This window comes from Stegodyphus dumicola, chromosome 4 (genome assembly GCF_044657685.1).
Source record: "Stegodyphus dumicola isolate Sdum_Otavi_A_Nest chromosome 4, ASM4465768v1".
NCBI lineage: Eukaryota > Metazoa > Arthropoda > Arachnida > Araneae > Eresidae > Stegodyphus > Stegodyphus dumicola.
Window position 1 is genome coordinate 61,779,167 of NC_140771.1, and position 20,954 is coordinate 61,800,120.

General features: G+C 31.7%; 1 protein-coding gene across 1 annotated transcript in view; it reads left to right on the forward strand.

The window, feature by feature from the left end:
• Window positions 1-20,954, forward strand: part of grsm (probable aminopeptidase NPEPL1 granny smith protein) — a 66,143-nt gene that overhangs the window by 41,771 nt on the left and 3,418 nt on the right. The window contains exons 5-11 of the mRNA XM_085815011.1: window positions 1,980-2,061; window positions 6,688-6,830; window positions 8,352-8,429; window positions 10,792-10,892; window positions 10,998-11,052; window positions 14,313-14,558; window positions 16,320-16,430. Coding sequence (XP_085671137.1) covers window positions 1,980-2,061; window positions 6,688-6,830; window positions 8,352-8,429; window positions 10,792-10,892; window positions 10,998-11,052; window positions 14,313-14,558; window positions 16,320-16,430 — 816 coding nt within the window. The remainder of the gene's footprint in view (window positions 1-1,979; window positions 2,062-6,687; window positions 6,831-8,351; window positions 8,430-10,791; window positions 10,893-10,997; window positions 11,053-14,312; window positions 14,559-16,319; window positions 16,431-20,954) is intronic.

Below are 20,954 nucleotides of genomic sequence, written 5' to 3' on the forward strand. Positions count from 1 at the left end.
AACCCAGCTAGATCTCGTTGTCTAGAAAACTAGTTTCTCTTTTGTTTATTGAAGAAATGATTCTTTCTGCAATAAACCCTCCATTTCAGAAAGAACAAACATCACATTCTTCCATCCTCACCTTCTGTTAATTCATCAGAATGTAGCTTTTTTGTGGCTATATATGGTCTAGAAAAAAAGTTTCCAATTTTGAAAGATCATTCCACAGTCTTTCTGTTGTGAAACATTAGGGTTATCTACATCTTCTAAAAAAGTTCTTAATTCTAACAACCTCTATATAATCAAATATGTACTTCTCCATCACGTTGCTTCATCAATAATTGCTCCTTTCCTTGCTCGCTTCCTAAGAGTAGCATCAATTTTGGGAGTTCTGCTATTCCTACTTACCTAAATTTATCAGTGAGATTTGTAACTAAATGAATCAGTTTAATCACTAATGGCAAATATCACATCCATCCTCCTCCCTTATATTTATTTATTAATATGTCAATAAAATAGAAAATAACTGTTTATTAATGTATGTAATCCATAAATAAAAATAAATCAGTGTGTTATTAACTTTTTTAATGAATGAAATGAAATTAATTTAATGAAATGAAATTAATTTCATTTCAAGTTCAAACTGTCCAACAAAAACTGGAGTTGGAGTCGACCTGTTCTTAGCGACTCCAGCTCAGACTACTTTTACCCAAAATCCTTTTAACCTTTTTAATTGGAATCCATGACCTGACTCCAAGTCTACAGCCCTGCTTATAATTACAAATTAATAATGTGAAAAACTTGTTTATTTTGACTATTCATACTTTTCAACAATGTTCTTTTTCACTTCTTTTAGTTTCATTGTGAGAATGTATACAGAATGCAGTTGCTTTCAGTTCACAAAAAACATTCTTGATACTTGAACGGTTGTTTATTTCAAATGATTTGCTGGAATTCTTAATATTTTTTGACTTTAAATTCTTAATATTTTTGGAGGGATTCATTAGACAAGGAAGTTTTTATTGTTTATGTTCTAGGTTCTTTCTCCTCCTCCACCTCATAATTTTAAAGTCTTTCAGCTTTGGCAGGGAATGGCATATTTCTATAATTATATATAAAGTGTTCGTTTGTCTAATTGCTTAAACTATTATATTGAACTATTATAACTTAAATTATTATAATTTTAAGTGATTTCTCTCTCTTTGCTTGTTATTTTTATCATTAATATAGTAAATGGATCAAATTAGTAAGTTTTTTACACTTGCATACTATTCCGTCAACTATGAAGAGTTGGCTACCATCAAACCATGAAAATTGACAGAGTTCACCAAAGTTGCACAAAACATTCCTGTGTAATTCTGAGTTGCACTTTTATCTGCTATTTTTACAATAAAACATTCATCATTTTCTTGGCTCAGTCCATCAAATAGCCACTGCTGCGTAATTATTTAGCCTTGCTTTGTTTTGGAACTCCGTAAAAGGGCTTTTATCAGTTTCTAGCTCTGTTCAGAGCAATATGACTACAAACTTTCCACGGGTAACTGTTCTGATCTCCTACTGTTTTATCAGCCATATTCGGTTGTTCTTTTCCTAGTTCAACAACTTTTAATTCTCTAGATCAGCTGTAAATGAACTCAAGTGCAGGTGCTACACCCCTTGAACTCATTGTTAAAAATGCAAGGAGGGGAAATACAGCAATAGCAGTCAGTTTATATCATTGTTCATAAAAACAAGAGGTTGCTTACTGAGAATCAGTGGAGGTTACATCAGATGAAAGTGCAGATGTTATGAATATGTTGTGATATCACTCTTATCCATAAGTGGTGCTGAATCATGATGCTTAGATAATGGTTTCATGGATAATGCATAAATACCAAATTTTATTATTCATTCAATAAAAATTCTTTGAGTTTGCAAACATATACAAATATAAAGTTTACAAAATTTTTAATATCACTGCAAATGCTAATGGAAGAAATTAATTTTTTTTTTCATTTCAGGAAATTCATAAAGTTGGTGATGCTTTGGGTATTAAACCAGAAGTAATACGAGGACAAGATTTAGCCAAAAGGGGCTTTGGTGGTAATAAATTTCATTATATGTTTAAAAAAAATTGATGATTAAATTACAAGGTTTGTAAAATAATCTATGTCCAGTTATTTTTTAATTAGATTCATCTGTACTTTAACATGAAAAAAATAATAAATGAGTATTTTAATATCTATATAAGAGATTATAATCAGTGTTAGTTTTATTTAATCTGTTAAATGATATTTTGATTCTCTAGGGAATGAGAAAACATAAATCTTCATAATAATTCTTTGCTTATATAGTAACTACTGTCTAAAGCTTCACATTATGAAATATACACTCTTTTTCAAAATAAAGGAAGCATTGTTAAGGAAGTGACTGTTGAATTGAAATTAAATGTGTAAAGTGCATACACAGGTAATGAAATGAATAAAAATTCTAGGCCAGTAACACCCATCAGTGGCTAGCAATAGCACATTGAATGTTCAAATCAGTAACTGGTTAAACCCCTTGGCAGTGATGCATGGTTGTAAACATTGAGGTAAAGAGTGATGATGATTCCTAATCTCATCCTGTACACTTTGCAAGGCTTTCCTCGAATGATGCTCTACATCTGTGATACTGTGGGGTGCCCTAATTTGGTGGCCTACTATATCCCATACATCTTAGACTGTTGAAATTTCTGGTGATCTTGCTGGCCAAGGAAGAGTATCAAAAAGCTCAGAGACACTCCAGAAATATATGAGTCCTATGGATCTAGCATTATCCTGCTGGAAAATGGCTTCAGGATGGCATGCCATCTAACAGCAACTGGATGTCATCAACATATCATTGAGCTTTTAAAGTTGTATGCAAGATGACTGGGGTTTACCTGCTGTAGTAAGAGATAAAACCCCACACCATCACACTAGAGGTAGTGGCTGTGTGCCTGTATAAAACAAAGGCTGATTGGAACTGCTGGCCCTGGCACATCCACACATGGACCTGATGGTCATATGCTCCAAGACTGAAGCAAGTTTCATTATTGAACACTATGCAGTGTTACTCTCCTGGCAGCCATGATGATTGGCTATGATGCCACCCCAGATGACTGTCAATGTTGTGGGGTTGAAGGTAGATGATACAACACTTTGAAGACAGCGTGTACCACTGGTGGCTCACAACGCATGGTTTATCTGGCAGCATGGACCACCAGTGCCTCACACATGAATGGTTTATCTGGTGATGTGTACCACTGGTGGCTGTCACATGAATGGTGTATCTGGCAGCATGTACCACCAGTGGCTCACATGTGAATAGTTCATCTGGTGGTGTGTACCACTGCTGTCTCACATCAGCTATAGTTTTATAACACAGTTTTGTTAGATGAAAAAAACTTCATGTATATATTTATGTATGTAATATATTTAACTACTATATCATATTACACTACTTTGCTAAACCCATAAATAATGACTATTACTTTGCTAGACCCATAATAATCAAAAAGTTTATTGGCATAATAATAAGTATGCCAATAAACTTTTTGATTTCTCCTATCGTAACAGGCATCCAAGATTGTTTTTGTTTTCTGGTGGTGAATAAACAACTATTTTCAACACCAACGTTGGATTGTTCAGCATATCTATTTGTTTCATTCACTATTACTTCTAGAACATTGTATGACAAAAATAACTGGTACAATGAAAAAGGATCATCACAATTTACATTTTCATGTAAAAATTCCTTATCTTCCATATACTGACATATCACACTCCTTCATCCTGTGACCTGCTGCCATTCTGTCTCCTCATCACTTTCTTCCGAATCAGCTTCAAAAAACTCTGATGTCATAGTATATTTATCAGATGTCCTAAACGAGTCACTTTCCTCCAAATCATAAGTGTCATTGTTACTCTCCTCTGAAGAAGATGAAAGCATCATCTGCCTTGGTCTTTGTCTGTGGAACAGAATCGTAGATTCATCTCATGAGTCATCTATTATTGTAAAATCCATTTCCTCCATTTTCTAGGGGCTGAAAATTGTAATATATTACAAATTTTACCGTGTATGTCTTATAATTCTGCTTACCATAAGAAATCAACTTCTAATTTTTTTAAATTTCAAATTCTTGTATGCAAAATGAAAAACAAAGGTACACGCCAACAGCAGTTCACTATCTATTAGTAATCCGTAAAGAGTGAAGAATTATTCATGAACACTCAACTTTGTATTTACGAAACCAATTAAGTGCAAATGCTTACCAAACATAGAATAACAGGAAAAAGAAACTCCTCTTGTAAAGAATACTGCATATACTAAACATGTAGTAACACTGCGCTTTTGTGTCTGAAGTTTTGCTACACAACATTGTGTGCAAGGTGCCAGCAGGTAAAACATAGTATGATTTTTACTGCCGTCCGATGGCCCAATATAGCAAAATCTGCGCCATTGTTAGTGTGTTAAAAGACCCTTTGTGCACAACCCCACCTCAGCTAAGGGCGTTAGACAGTGGAAGGTGCATGGGTGGTATGGAAGAGGCTGTAGAACATTGGATAGTGGACAGTGATGCCATTTAGAGAAGTTCAAGCTTGTTACACAATCAACTGATCTTCCCTCACATTTGTGCACCTTTTCCTTCCAGAATCTTGATTTTGACAATGAGTAATTTGCAGCAACCATTGTTGCAACTACAGCCATGTACATCCAGTGCAGGTGGTGACTATTTTGTTTGGTATGACCAGCCCACTTCATACGTTCCTACTTTGCGAATGTGGTTGATGTCATTTAGTTGTCTACAGTCAAAAGTCGTTAATCCGGACTCGTCGGGACTTCAGCGATTCCGGATTATCGATTTTTCCGGATTGTAGATCATCAGTTTAAATCTAAGATGGCATGCAGAAATTATAAAATTAAAAATATGAAACCATAATTTATGAAATAAAGAACAATTATGATCTAAAGGGTATCAAAATTTACAAAAAAAAAAAAAAAAAAAAAAAGCTTAATATTTATTTGTTTACTTTATTAAGCATTTCTTTCAATGTAAGTTGTTTAAGTTGCTTCATTTTTTATGTGATAATACATTCTCTTTAATTCTATAAACAGACATAATTTCTTGTTCAGTTACAAAGTTCCGCTATTCAAGTCCTAGAATTGCTGTGTCGAGAATACCGACTAAATTTGTCAATCGAAATTTTTCCGTTTTCAATAACCTCTGTTATTTTCTTCGCTATCGGAAGCGAATTATAATGACGAGGAATTTGATTTAAATCATATCAAAGACGGAAATACTACATTTAGTAAGGAATTATAAGCCAAATAAAATAAAAACATCTGCCCTGAAGATAAGGATAGTGCTGACAGATCAACTTCCAATTCATTGTGCACCGCAGCATTAAAGATAAACAAAGTTTAGATAAACAAAGGATATGCCTTTATCCATTTTTTGCAGCAATTCCACTTTTTGTTTAATGGACTTCTAAAAATACTTTCGCTTTGTAGATCCTTTACATATTAGTAAATATATATCAGAAATTCTATTTGACATAAGTGAAAGTTCAAGCTTACTTTTATAAAATTGCTCTAACAGTCTGCAAAAAATAATAAGCTGAATCCAATTCGAAGATTAAGGAACAACACAATCTGCAACATTAACTGAATTAGATAATTTTAGCTTAGCTTTTATCGTCTGTTGTACATTAAACACGCATTCGTAAACGTATTTTGCGCATGCGCACACGCTTATTCGCAGCCGTAAAGGTCTTACGCACATGTGCAGAAAGTTTGTAGCTTTGAGGTCCGGATTATAGATCATTCCGGATTATGGGTGTCCGAATTAACGACTTTTGACTGTATATAAAGTCTTTGGCAACATCATAATGACATTATTGTTTATGTCTCCAGAGGACTGCAATGTTGACAAGGAAAGATAAATCATCCACAGTTGTTACCTGTTTTATGTGATGCTAGTTGTACAGTAGAAACGAATGCTATGACCAAAGTTAGCACTCATTGGCCTTGAAATTTAATCATTTGCATACTTGGTATGAGGGAACTTGTATACAAAATTTCAAGATGATTGGATTATTTTTTAAGGGTGCTCCATTCCCTCCTCTAAAAGGGTATGTTATTAGATAAACTATAATTCAGAAGAAAATGTGCTAATATTTTATTTTCACTCTTTTATTTAGATTTTAAAATGAACACGTTTTACTTAATTCGTGACTTCAGTTTTTGTGGTATTATCTCCCTGTCATATAAAAATTTTCATTTATATTTATAGCAATTTTTAAGTAATATCTTATTTTTTAAAAACAGTTATTTCATAAAATTGTATTTATCTTAAATTTAATCTTAAAGTTTAATGTTTCTATTACAAAATATTGTATGAAGAAATTATTAGTTGATCAGTTGTGGTAATTTTTTCCCTGTTTTGGTTTTCCTTTATAGCATTTAAAATTTTATGATTTTTAATAAAAATTTCTAAAAAAGGTCATAGTAAAAGAAAATGACTGTTATTATTGTATTCAGTTATAAGAAATTTACCAGTAACAATGAAAATATAGTAAATGTACTTCTGAAGGGGAAAAAAAATTGAATTTTCTACATATTAATAGTCAACATTGAATATTATTTTAATTTATTATATTTTGGTTCATTTCTATTAATTTTTTTCATTACTATTATGTATGCTAGGCATCTATTCAGTGGGTCAAGCAGCTGAACATCCTCCAGCCCTTGCTATTTTAAGTCATACTGATCCTGATGCAGAAGAAACTATAGCTTGGGTTGGGAAGGGAATTGTGTATGACACAGGTGGATTATGCATTAAATCAAAGGTACTAAGATTCATATTTTAACTTTCATTATCGTTAAGGTTTGTGTTTTGCAGCATATTCTTAGTATTCTTAATAATGGTTCTTTGAATAAATGAACCCTAAATCAATATATCTGTATATAGCTTTAATTCCATAATATTTAATTATTTAAGATTCAGAGCGCTGAATTATTTTGCTAAAGCTAAGTTATTTTGTAAAATGTTTTTACCATGAAATGCTGACTATTTAGTTACATATATTGTTCCTCTAGTGTTTTTCATTTTGCATTTAGAAGGAGAAAAGCCTTTCAAACTGAAAATCAGATTGTAATTAGTGGTCACTAAAAATATATTTGATCTTTTATATAAATTGAACAGCTATATTAAACAACTTTTATATTTCTGATTGTCATGTTTTATATCTTGGATGCTGAGCAACTGTAGGGTGTAAAATGCACCTGATAGCAAACCAAAGTGCATTTCCAGCTAAATGCATTAATAAAAAGCTGAAACACAATTCTGTTAATAAAAAGTGTGCTTGAAAAGATAGTTAAAAATTAGAAATAAGTACTCAATATGTTACTTGTACTGAAAAATATATTATGTAAAGACATATAGAGGAAAATACTTCTTTTAATAAACTAATTTATAATGTATTATTGTTATATATTGTTTATTATAAAGATTTTAATAGCATATTATTCTGTGATTTGTACAAAATTCTGTTTAAAGTACAATACAAAGTCGTTTTATTTCTGGATTAATAGAATTCTGTTTTATAAGTATTAGGGTTTCCTTTGTTACATGAAAGATTAATTTCTCACTCTTAAATTCCCCCCCCCCCCATTTATGCTGCACTTTATCGGCACATTTCAGCTTTCTCATTAGTTTAAAGTTCCAAGATCATATAGTCACAAGCAATTGCACTGAAAGGAACCAGTTTTAGAAAATAATTCCTGAAAACATTTTTAACATCCAAGCTTTCAGCTTGAAATTTCTCGAGTTCTTAGTTTGAAAATTGAAGGACTTGCAGCAAGAAGGGCCCAGCTCCACTTTGGTAGATTTTCTGTTCATGGGTCTTTTTTGTTTAAAAAAAAAAAAAAAAAAAATCATTCTTTGCATTGGATAAAAATCCATTGGAGTAGCCATAAAAAATCATTTTTACTAGCTCTTTTAATGAGGAAAAATGTTTGGAACATAAGTTAAAAAATAAATTTTAAATTTTTTTTTTTAACTTTCCAAAAATTTCAAAATGTGGAGCTTGGCACTTCTTGTTCCAAGCCTTTCAATTCTTTTCATATCAGTTATTGATCAACATATATTTATGCTATTTAAATTTTTCCTGTTCACTTTTTATTTAATGCTCATTGTAGTAGCGATCATTTCTTTTAATAAATTATTACTGTTTGGCTAACTTTATAAACTTTGTTGTGCATTTTATTTTTTACATTGAATTCAAAATATCATGTTTTACTATTTGTTATTAAATGTATTATTATATTACTTGTGTAGAACATAATGGAATCTTTTATGCTACTTTAAGACTTCTATGGCTGGTATGAAAAGAGATTGTGGTGGAGCAGCTGCTATACTTGGAGCATTTTATGTTGCTGTGAAACTGGTAAGTGTAATTAATTTATAGGCCAATGTTAAGTTTCAAAACTAAACAGATACAGAATTTGTAGCTCTTGTTGAGAACATAATACATTTAAATGCCCTTTTTATATTATGTGGTTTCAGTAATGGAAACTGGGATTTATATATTGTTCATTTTTATTTTATTTATATGTCAATTTTTGAGGAAAGTCGCATATAAAATTTGCTTTGTATGTTGAAATTTTAACTCGGGAGCACGTGTGCTGAGTTATAGTAGCAGCACACACACACTGGGGCCAAAAGACCTGGTTTATGTTTTTGTAAGAAAAAATTGTAAAACTTCAGAAAAAGTGTTATAAATATGCCAATAATAAATTTTATGATCAAACTTAAAAAATATGCACGTTAAATATTTTTGATTTCTCCAAATGGTTTTATGAAATAAAATTTATTAAAGGAATAGAAAATTGTAGTGTATATTAGCATAGGGAAAAAATAGTGTACCTTTATTCTGTATTGATTCTTTAATAGCAATATAGACACAAAGAAAAAATGTAGCCACAAACGTTAGCAGCACATTAAGCAACGTGTTGTTGTGTGTTTGAAATACAAATATTTTTCACATTTGACACAGCACATACTTGTTTCCTCTGCTTTTTCGCTGGACAACACTGCATCTTCTTTCTTTTTTTTAACAATTTTTTCCCCATTAAAGCAATTTATGTCATTCTCACTCTCGTTTTCAGAATCTGTATCAGTTTCAGAATTTGTATCATGTGAACTAATGATTCATGATCACTTCAGACCTTCTGTTCTTCAACTGATTCTTCACCAGTTGATATATCTAAGAACTTTTCCAACATTTCTTCCTTATAAGATAAATTATGCAATATATTTGTTGCTTTCTATGTTATCACAAATCGACTATGTAATAGTAATACGAATAGACTCTGGGTCTAAAAGACTGTATCCGATCAAAATCAAGGTTCCTAATTTAGACCCCAGCGAAAAACTCTGGAAACATAAAGAGGTCGACCTCAGATACAGTTACACAGGACCTGAACAACTTGCCTGAAATAGGCATACTTTGAGAAAGGTTTGTTTAATCACCTGTGTCCGTTGGACCTAGTGCAGGCACTTGCAGGTTAAAGTAAGTGTCAGTATATAGCATTTTTGCATATTCAAAATGCTTTCTGAAAGTATATGATGTACCTTTAAAAGTATGTGTAATTTGCATTATACTTCATATCTGTCTGTTGTGTTTGAAAAAGTCATCAATAAAGCTTTCAGTACTTCCTGAAATTCTGTACTAAATCTCTTTCCCTTCAGCTGCATTTCTGCATTTTTATTTTAGTTTAGAGGGAGAAATTCCTAGGAGTTAAATCTGATGTATAGAAAAGATGAGGGCAGGTCTGTTACTGAATGCTACAACTGCTACATAGCAAATTCAGTTACTGCTAGTTTAGGTATCATCCATCTCATGTTCAGTTCATTTAATTAAATTCAGAGATCTGTAATTTGTCAGTTATCACAGGTCATCTTCCTGCGATTTTCTAATGTTATCAATCATTTTGCTAGTCAGGGGAAGTCTAGAATTAATTCTATATGACTTTTAGCTGTTATTTTAAACCTTTAATAACTAACCATCTAATTAAACTTTGTCATCAAAGCTTGCTAAAGCATTTTTTGAGTTTCTATATTACTATCACCAAGTTTGCAAAATGATTTAACACACATTCAATTTTTCCGTGTTTTTTATTTGTATATGTGGTAAAATTGCAAAATATACTAAACGTGGTATTAAAAAGTACTTCCATCACCCCTTCTGAAAATGAGTTTACTGAGATGAACATTACTTTGACAATCTAATTTAGAAAGCATGTATTCAATCATCTATCTGTGTAAATATAGTGCTTGTCAAATTTTTCTCACATTTTCAAGAATGTTTAGGTTACATCTCGTATTTTATGCATTCAGTGATATTTTATGTATTATTATTAGTATTGTATGAAAATTATTTTTGTTTTCAGATATTTGTGGGAAACATTTATAAGTAATGGAATTTATTAAAATTAAATTGAAAAATTCATTTTAACATGCAATAAGCTTGGAAGCAAAAATAAATGCTAAAGTATTTTAAGTTGCTGAATTGTTAAAGAGTAAAATTATTCTTGTAATATTTTATTTTTTAATCCTATGCAACATAATGAATGTATACTGTGTATATTCCAGCCAAAGATTGTGATGGTCTAATGATTTAGCAGGTCTTATATTGTACAGTTATATTATATTAAGTTTATTTAACCTTTTCTTTATAATTATTAATTTAATATTGTGAAATTAATAGCATAGATTATGATGCTAAGTCATTTTATTTTTCTTTTAAGGGTTTCCAAGAAAATCTTCATGCCATTTTTTGTCTTGCAGAAAATGCTGTTGGCCCGAAAGCTGTGAGACCAGATGATATTATTACAATGTATTCAGGAAGGTAGGTTTTAATATGTATAATTCTTGAATAATATTTTTATATTTCATTTGTTATTATCTTTTAGTTATATTTTGTGAAATATTTATGTGTTTCTCCTATATTTAGGACAGTGGAAATCAATAACACTGATGCAGAAGGCCGTCTTGTTTTAGGAGATGGTGTAAGTTTAATTTTTAGATGTATGGTTATATAATGCAATAGCATATGCTCTTGAATAATTCAGAATTCAAAGATTTTGAACATTTAATGTGTGTTAGGTATATGCTTGATTTCTGAATTATCTTTATATCATCCTTCTTTTTAATAAGTGCTACAACAGAATATGTTTTTTCTCTGAAAATATTGTATGTTTATTTATTTGATGTTATATATGCTAGTGATTACTTAAGATAAAAGTATTCTTCAAATATACTGAGAGAAAATGGTCATATTAATAAAAGAAAGTTGAAATGCTAATTTTATGCATTTTAAGAGCATAAGATTCCCTTTCTGAATAATATTTTGAATAAAATGTTCAGTTCTTAGAGGAAATGTGGAAGATGTGGTCTGATAGACCATAATGCTCTTTACATTTAAATAATAGTATATATATTAAATTATATATGTTGTATTATTTGCATTTAAGTAACTGTGTATGTGTAAATTAATGAAACTACAGAGAGGAAGAGGTTTAAATCAAAATAGATTTTGGACTTTCAGATTAACTTGTATACAAAGTAAAAAAAAAAAAAAAACCTTCTGTAAAATTTTGTTCAGTATAATCAGAAACTTGATGTAGTAGCTGAGAGAAAATTTAATTTCAGCAGTGATAGTGTGTAAAATGTAGGATGTTACTCTAATATAGCTGGAAATATTCAATAGAGAGTTCTTTGTCAGCTGTTTGATTTAGAAGGGTATTCAGAAAACAAATTCAGAATCTCTCTGTAAAAGTTAGTTTAGCATAATCATTTCATATACTAACACATTTATACCAGCATATATCACTAGTGCTTGGATACCAACATCATAAAAAGATTTCAGAATGTACTAGACCTTAAGTTAATTACTTGCTTCATTTCATTATCACTGCTTAAATAATGGCTTCCAGAAAGTTCCCTTAAAATTCAAATAACTGAAAATTATTTAGAGTGAGGTGCAGACTGTAAGGAGTTTGTGATAGTAATTGCTGCTCAAGAACTTAAGGTGAAGGTATGGTAGATTGTATGTATGCATAAGTTGTCCTAAACAAAAAAAAACCACCTTTAGTAATTAAATAAAAAGGACTCTTCCCCACATCTCTACTATGAGCATGTTATATTTATCTTGAGTACTTGACAGTAATTGATGATGACACTTTTACTGGTGAAGTCACAGAATAAAAATTTCATGTAAATGATAATTGTATCCTCAAAAGTGTTGACTATGACTTAGCTTGTAAACATACATGATCAAAATTGTTAGGAAGGTAGCGAGTTCAAATACTTCTATTTTTCGCTGCACATTTTAAAAGTGTGAAATGAATCAGATTGAGAAAACATTCCAAACCTACAACACATTAACCCTTTCCGGCACACTACCTTTTAAAGTCAGAATTTTTATTTAAAAAAAAAAAAGTAGGCAGTCTAATTAGACCTAGAGGAGTACACAAGTAAAATTTTGTGACACTTATTGTTTTAATTCTGTGGGTGTGCCCAAAGTGGCACACTGATTGAATAGAGCTTCGAAAAGAATGCTGAAACGAGCATTGTTGTCAATGACCTGACCGATGAGATGCAGAGAAACAAAGAATACAGACGGAGCCTAGTCTGGGCACACCTAGGGTTCGCCGTTTGATTTTAGGCAAGATTTTGAGGTAAAAATTTTAAAAAACTAATATAGAATAATGAGATTACCATACAGCCAAAAAAATAACAGAAATTTCTTTTCAAACAATTCCTTTTATACCCTAAAAAAATCTGGAAGATTTCTTTGAAAAACGAGGGTCTTGAAAAAACTAAACATGGCTAAAATATATGGACTTTTATGTTGAGCTGCCATCTACTATAAATAAAGAAGGTTCAGAGTAACCTATAAATCCTTTTTCGTTCAATATTTCGGTGCATACAGAAGGAAATTTTTAGGTGTGTTGCAAAGGGTTAAAAGAAGAATATGATATGAAAGGGCAGTCTTTGCTGGTAGACAGCAGACTGATGTAAATTAAACTGCTGGAACTATAAATGTTTATGAAAGGGTGTATTCACATTTCCCACAAAAAGCTACATTTGTTCCACAAATTGTTGACAGGTTATATGTCAATTTTCAAGGATCAGGCATTCCACGTGCTAATGTACATAGAAACTGTAGTACTCTCTGAGCCATCTTGACTGGGATTATCTGGCATTGGCATATGATGGAGTTATCACTAACAACATGCGAGGCTAGAAGAAACTTCTCTGAAAAACTAGCTAGTTCATAGCCCAAATATTTGTTGTAGCTAGGTAGGAGAGACCTTTTGAAACTGAAGTGAAAATGTTTTACTTGAAACTTTGTTCCTCGTATGATTTCTCCAAAGAACTGGTTTTGTCATAAGTCAGCCAATCAAAGAGCCCCAAAACAAAAATTCTGGGAAATGTTTTTCGACATGCTGTTGAGGGTAGCAGATGCGATATTGGTTTAAGTAAATTGCATTTGCAAACTTGAACGCTATTTTATCTTACTTTTGTTGCTTCCTGCCATTAGTACACCATATAGTATCTTTATATCGAACTAATATGTATTGTTATTTCTCTGTATGCTCATAAAGTATGTTTAGTTTGAATAGAACCTTCTTATTATATTGTAAAGCATCTACTGGCTATCTTTAAAGAAGAAGAGGTCATAGAAGGCATTATAAGGAAAGTGCCTGTATATACTTAGGGGGAAAATTATATATATATTCCTTATAGTCTGTTTTACTTATACAAACTAACCTAGAGTGAATTACCTGTGTTTCAGCTTTAGTTGTTTAATTTGGTTGGCATGTGATTCTATACGAGATTCTTTTCTGGGGAAGTTGAATGATTTAAATTTTATGACTTTTCTGTTGACTCGAGTTTTAGGAAGCTGCAAGGGAAATCTTAGCAGTCTATTTAGACCGAGTATCAAAAAATATATAATGAAATTCATTTCTGTAGATAATTGGTTTCAAAATATTTAGTATGAAAAGACACGAGAAAAAGGATTTTACCATCTTAAGTATACTTTTTATGTGCAGCAGACATATTAAGAATTCTATCAGAAAGGCTCATTCAGCAGTGAAATGCGTGTCTTAATATTGAAAACACTTTTTGCCCACTATAGTTATCCACTGTCTTTATTATACTCCCTGTAATGTATTTATTTTACCATCTTAGATGAAAATTCTGTCTTACATTATTATTAAGTTGATTCAGCTAAAATTAAAATTTTAAATTTGTTTTACAGGTTGCATATGCTGAAAAGGATTTAAATGCTACCACCATATTAGATATGGCTACCCTTACAGGTGCTCAGGGAACTGCTACAGGTAGATACCATGCTGCTCTTCTCACAAACAGTGAAGAATGGGAAAAAGCTGCTGTGAAAGCAGGACAAATTTCTGGAGATCTGGTCCATCCTGTACCATATACACCTGAAATTCATTTTAATGAATTCGCAAGCAACATTGCTGATATGAAGAATTCAGTTGCAGTAAGCTTTGATTCTGTATACATATATAATTAATATGAAACTTTTACTGAATTTTTTTACAAATAGTCCTTTTAATTTTTTTTTTTTTTTTAAATGTTATTTGAACATTTCTGAACCTAAAATGAAATAATCTGGGGAACAGATATGTATAAAACAAATGAAACATTTATTATAATTAACATAATACAATGTGAAATAAAGGAAAGTGGTCAGCCACTGATGTGCGAATCACAGCAAGCCAGTACTGATCTTTCTGGGACAAGAGCAGTACCACTGTAACAACATGAAAAAAAATTGGTTTAAAATCAAGATACTGTTGACCTTTTTTTTTTTTTTTTTTTTTTTTAATTATCATAGCACTGTGCATTATGAACTTCTGCTTACTGGCCAAATTATTAAAGAAATGTGGAGTGTTTTACATAAAACAATTTTATAATAAACAATTTGAATTCCTCACAGTACTCTTGTTGTTAATGAATATTTGGTCAAAAAATCAGGAAATATGATTCTGCAAACTGTTTTCACATATGATACAGTGTAACTGTTTGGTTAAAATTTCCACAAGTCCATCAACTTTAAAACATTTGTTGGAGGATTGGGAAAAAAAAGTGTAGCACGAGTACACTGTAATCAGAGAAAATTATTTTCAAGTAGGTGTGATAAACATTAACCAAAAATTTTAAATCTTGTGTTTTAGGAAATCATTTTTAATACAGTCAAAAGTCTTTAATCCGGACGTCCATAATCCAGAATGATCTATAATCCGGACCTCAAAGCTACAAACTTTCTGCGCATGCGTAAACGCATTATGCGTTTATGCATGCGCATATGCATTTACGAATGCGCATAATACCTTTACGCATGCACGTTTAATGTATAACAAATGGTATAAGCTAAAATTATCTAATTATCTATTTCAGTTAATGTTGCAGATTGCATTGTTCCTCAATCTTCCAATTGGGTCTGGCGTATTATTTTTTGCAGACTGTTAGAGCAAGTTTATAAAAAGTAAGCTTGAACTTTCTATCATGTCAAAAAGAATTTCCGATTCTGGAGCTGCTAAAGGATCTACAAAGCAAAAGCATGTTTCGATATCCATCAAACAAAAAGTGGAATTGCTGCAAAAAATGAAAAGGCATATCCTTTGTTTCTCTAATCATTCTGAAATTTGTTTATCAATTTCACACTGCTCTGGGGGGGGGGCGTCGCGGCGTGCAATGAACTGGAAGTTGATCTGTCAACACTATCCTTATCTTCAGAGCAGATGTTTTTATTTTATTCGGCTTATAATTCCTTAATAAATGCAGTATTTCATCTCTATGTACTCAGTCTTTGATATGATTTAAATCAAATTCCTCGTCATTATAAATATCACGAATACACATCAAATAGTTTTCTGGTTGCAATTTTCTAATTTCGACTATGTGTAATGTATGCCTTACGCATGCGCGCGTTGAAAGAAATGTTGAATAAAGTAAACAAATAAATATTAAGCTTTTTTGTAAATTTTGATATCCTTTAGATCATAATTGCTCTTTATTTCATAAATTACAGTTTCATATTTTTAATTTTATAATTTCTGCATGCCGTCTTACCAGATTTAAACTGATGATCTATAATCCGGAATCGCCGAAGTCCCAATGAGTCCGGATTAAAGACTTTTGACTGTATTTCTTTATTATAATATGTATTGTTTATGCATAATTTAATTTTATTCTTATCGACATGTGATTCTAAATTATTCATTTTTTTTAATTTTAGGATCGCTCCAATGCTCAGCCATCATGCGCAGGATTGTTCGTTGGAGCTCAGATTGGTTTCGATTATGAAGGCTATTGGATTCATGTAGATATGGCAAGTCCTGTACATTGTGTAAGTTTTAATGCCTTTTTTTCTTATCTCTATAATTTTGCTCAATAAGCTTTGACTGAGTGTTTTGTTATGCAAGCCATTCATTTTTCGACATTAGAAAAGAATTGTGAGCCATTTTAACTCTTTGAAGACAGATTTTTATTTTTCTGCCTTGGAACATATAAATATCTTTAGTCTTGAAAGAATTAATGAAATTGCCTTTTTAACCTTTCAATGTACATATAATTATTAAAATATACCTTTGTTGAAGCTAAAATTATTTGGAATTAAAATATTTAAATGCACAATTTTTTTTAGTGTTTATATATATTTTCATCTAAAAGTGTAATAACCGAAACTAATAATTAAATGTTTATATTTTTGTGGTAGTTTTCTTCAGTGTTTCAAGTATGCTTGCAGTATTTTCATGTGTAATAAATTTAAGATCTATGTGGTTAATTAAAGTTACAAATTCTGTACACTTCAGATTTATTCCCCCCCTAACAGTCAGTCATATCTAGAATATATAGTTTGATAAAGTGAAACAATTTCAGGTTCAACATGAAGGGCAATGATTTTTAGTTACAGTAATATACCATTCTGAATTCATCCTCTTTATCCATCAAATTAATTTATTCAGGAAGATTTAAATTTAAATAACTAAAAGCTACTGACGCCAGTTTCCTGAAGAATGTAATTTGGTTTTTGGCTTAATCTCAAGGCATTATGGACATAAGAACTGATACGAGGGCTATCCAGAAAGTAGATTACGTTTTGGAATAAAAAAATAAACAAAGTATAGGAAACAAATTTTATTATATACAGATGAAAGCCACACTCAAATACTACTTTTCTACATAGTCACCATACAAATTAAGGCATTTATCGTAGCGATGTACGAGCTTGGAAATTCCTTCGTCGAAAAATTCGGCCGCCTGCGCCTTCAACCACTTCGTTACCTCTTCTTGCAGCTGTGCGTCGTCATCAAAACGCTGCATAGCCAGCCACTTCTTCATTGCTGGGAATAGGTGGAAGTCGCTCGGTGCCAGGTCGGGACTGTACGGCGGATGAGGAAACAACTCCCACTTAAAAGATTCAAGAACTTTACGAGTGACATTTGCCATGTGGGGCCGGGCGTTGTCGTGAATCAACAAGATCTTAGAGCTCAACATTCCTCTGCGCTTGTTTTGAATTGCTCTTCTGAGTTTTTGGAGAGTTTGGCAATACCTTTGAGAGTTTATTGTAGTGCCTCTTTCCAGGAAGTCCACCAAAATTACACCTTTTCTGTCCCAAAAAACAGTCGCCATCATCTTCCTTGCCGACATTGTTTGCATGCATTTCTTGGGTTTTTGGGGAGAACTTGTGTGCCCCCACTGCATTGATTGCAATTTCGTTTCACAGTTCACATGTTTCACCCATGTTTCGTCACCAGTAACGATGCGATCGAGTAAAGAGTCACCATCCTTATGGTAAGCGTCCAAAAAGTTCAACGCTGCAGCCATTCGCTGATTTTTGTGGTCCTCTGTCAAGATTTTTGGAATCCATCTTGCTCAAAACTTGTGGTAACCAAGCTTTTCGCTGATGATTTCGTGCAACAAACTTCGCGAAATTTGTGGAAAACTCAAAGAAAGTTCCGTTATTGTGAAATTTCGATTTTCACGGACTTTAGCATCGACTTTTTCGAGAAGTTCGGCGGTCACTATGCTGGGTCTCCCACTTCGATCTTCGTCGTGAACATTGGTTCGGCCATTTTGAAATCTTATGACCCACTGACGCACTCCACCTTCAGTGATAATGTTGTCCCCATACACTTCACGAAGCTGCCGATAGATTTCTATCGGTTTACAGTTTTTTGCAGTCAGAAACCTTATTACTGAGCGCAGCTCGCGGGATTTTCAATTAACGCAGACATTTCAAACCGTCACAGTATCTGAACGGAGCACAGCACGAACCTCTCACTAGCACGGCTAGATGCAGACTGAGCTGCGCAACGCTCTGACCCCAAGATGGCCGCGCTAGCCCCACCCCTAGCGGACACAGACGGAAACGTAATCTACTTCCTGGATGGCCCTCGTATATACTTCAAATAAACTTTTAAGGCAAATTAAGTAAAAGAAAGTTATTATATACTAGTTACATTTTTAACATTGTAATGGCTTGATAAAATAATACAATTGATTGTAAGTAAAATCTGGCAATATTTTCAAACAGCTGGAAAGCAGTTGAATTTTTTTTTTTTTTTAAGTACTTCAATACTTTGTTTTTATTGATACTAAAGATGTGTGGGAAAGATATCAAAAGCAATTAATTTTTTAGGGGAAGAAGAAACTTCATATAAAGGAACTAAAAAAAATTGTGTGTGTGTAAATCAGTTGGCACCTTCTTGCTCATAGTAACCTTTTACACTTTTGTTCATTATGCAGTTTCATTTATGCTCCACTTCCATCACTTTTCAAAAAAAGGAAAAAACCTTAATATTTTGAAAGATATTGCGAGGTTTGAATCCCTTGAACAGACTGGCTGCATGGACAGTTTCGTGGCTTTCCCCGTGTGTAACGTGTATATGAGCCAGTTTCGTTTAAAAGTTTAAAGCATCCCTCCCCTTTGGCATATAGTTCTTGAGGCCTTGCAGTAATTACATTAACCAAACCTAACCTGAAAAATATTACTGGTTCTCATGGTTATTCATCTATCTTGACATGAAGAAACTTTCTAGATTTGAACTTCTTCCAAAATCTTCAAATTAAGGACATTTAATTTTCTGCCATTAATGTCATTTATTATCAAACTCAATCCTCTCCTATCTAAATGCTTAAAACAGTTCATTTTTCTGCTTACTGTGTACAAAATAAAGCTCAGCTGTAAAAGGCAGAAAACCTTACAGAAATAAAAAAGACTGAAGATACCTTTAATTCAAAATAAGTGGCATACTATCAAGTGCAGGATTCATGCGCAGGATTGTTCGTTGGAAAGCAGAAAGAAGTTGTTTAAGCAGAAAAAAGTGAAATTGTTTGCCATAGCTTTTCTACCGGTTGGATAAAAACATAACTTTCAAGTTACTGCTTTTAATAATTTGCCTCTCTCAATTTGGATTTCTCAAAAGCTTCCAAAATTTATCAAATCTTATGAACACAGTTTCTACTCCATTTTTGTTAATGGTTTAAAAAAAAAAAAAAAAAAAAAAAAAAAAAAAAAAAAATATTCTACACCCCCACCTCTCTTTTGACCAAGCACTCTTAACTTCCACATGAAATACAATTTTTACAGTATTCACCGTAAGAACAGCAACTGATTAATTTCCATTCATATTTGTGTTAATCTTTGCATTGAACTTCATTTATTAACTATTAAACAGCATAAATTATCTAATATTTTAATGGCAATTATATCACCGAGTAAAAAAGGTTATGAAATGTACACTGCCCAAAAAAGGGGGGACAGTTCTATATCTCCTGCTCTACTGGACCGATTGATGAAATTCAGATTGCGTTTTCCATGTCTCAGAAGTGTGACTTAGGATATATATTAGATCTATATATAGCTTTGTTCTAACATAGGTATTTTGACACAAAATCGGATTTTAATTGAAATAATATACTAATTTGTTTTCAATATTTCGATTCTAAGACTTAATTTTTGATGAAAAATTTGTGGAGAAGTTAAAAAATTTGTCTTGGCAAATTTTTTTCAGTTTGTGCCAAGAATAATTCACTCACTTGGCGAACTTCTTAATTTATAGCAACCTATTTACTTTTTCTTCATTGTTCAGGAGTGGGAAAAAAGTCATCTTTCATACTTTCAAATAATCATAACAAAGTGCATAAACCACACTTTTGTTATTATATTATCACTTATGATAAATATGCCAAATTTCAAAACATGCCAAAATGTTAATTCACATATGTCTCAGGAAATTTTGAATAAAAAACTATATTTTTGCAAGTGTTGCTTAGAACTACTACTTTAAGATGATGGCAAAACTTTTATAAGTTATAATTCAAAAATTTTTTGAAAAATTTACAGAAATTATTTTAAAATACAAATTTTAAAAATAAATCACAAAAATAGGCGAATTTTATTTGGAATGAACATAAATTTCAAAATATGAAAGGAAGAATCAGATAAGTTTAATAAAGAAATATTAATAAATATATATCAAATTCAATTAAACATTGAGGAGCTAAAATTTTGCAAGCTAATTTTTTAAAATCTACTCGCATGATTTTTACAAAACTTGGCATTCTGGCATAATTTGAGTCGTAGAATCGAAACATGGAAAAAAATTGGCATGTCATTTCAGAAAAAGTCTGATTTTGTGTCAAAATATCTATATTAGAATAATGCTATATATAAATCTAATAAACATCTTAAGTTGCACTTTCGAGATATAAAAAACACAATTTGAATTTCGTAAATCAGCCCAGTAGAACAGAAGATATAAGACTGTCCCCTAGTACCTTTTTTTTTTTTGCACAGTATACATTTTAAATTATGCGATTTAATCAGTTTTTATTCTGAAGAATTTGAAAGAAATTAGAACACTTA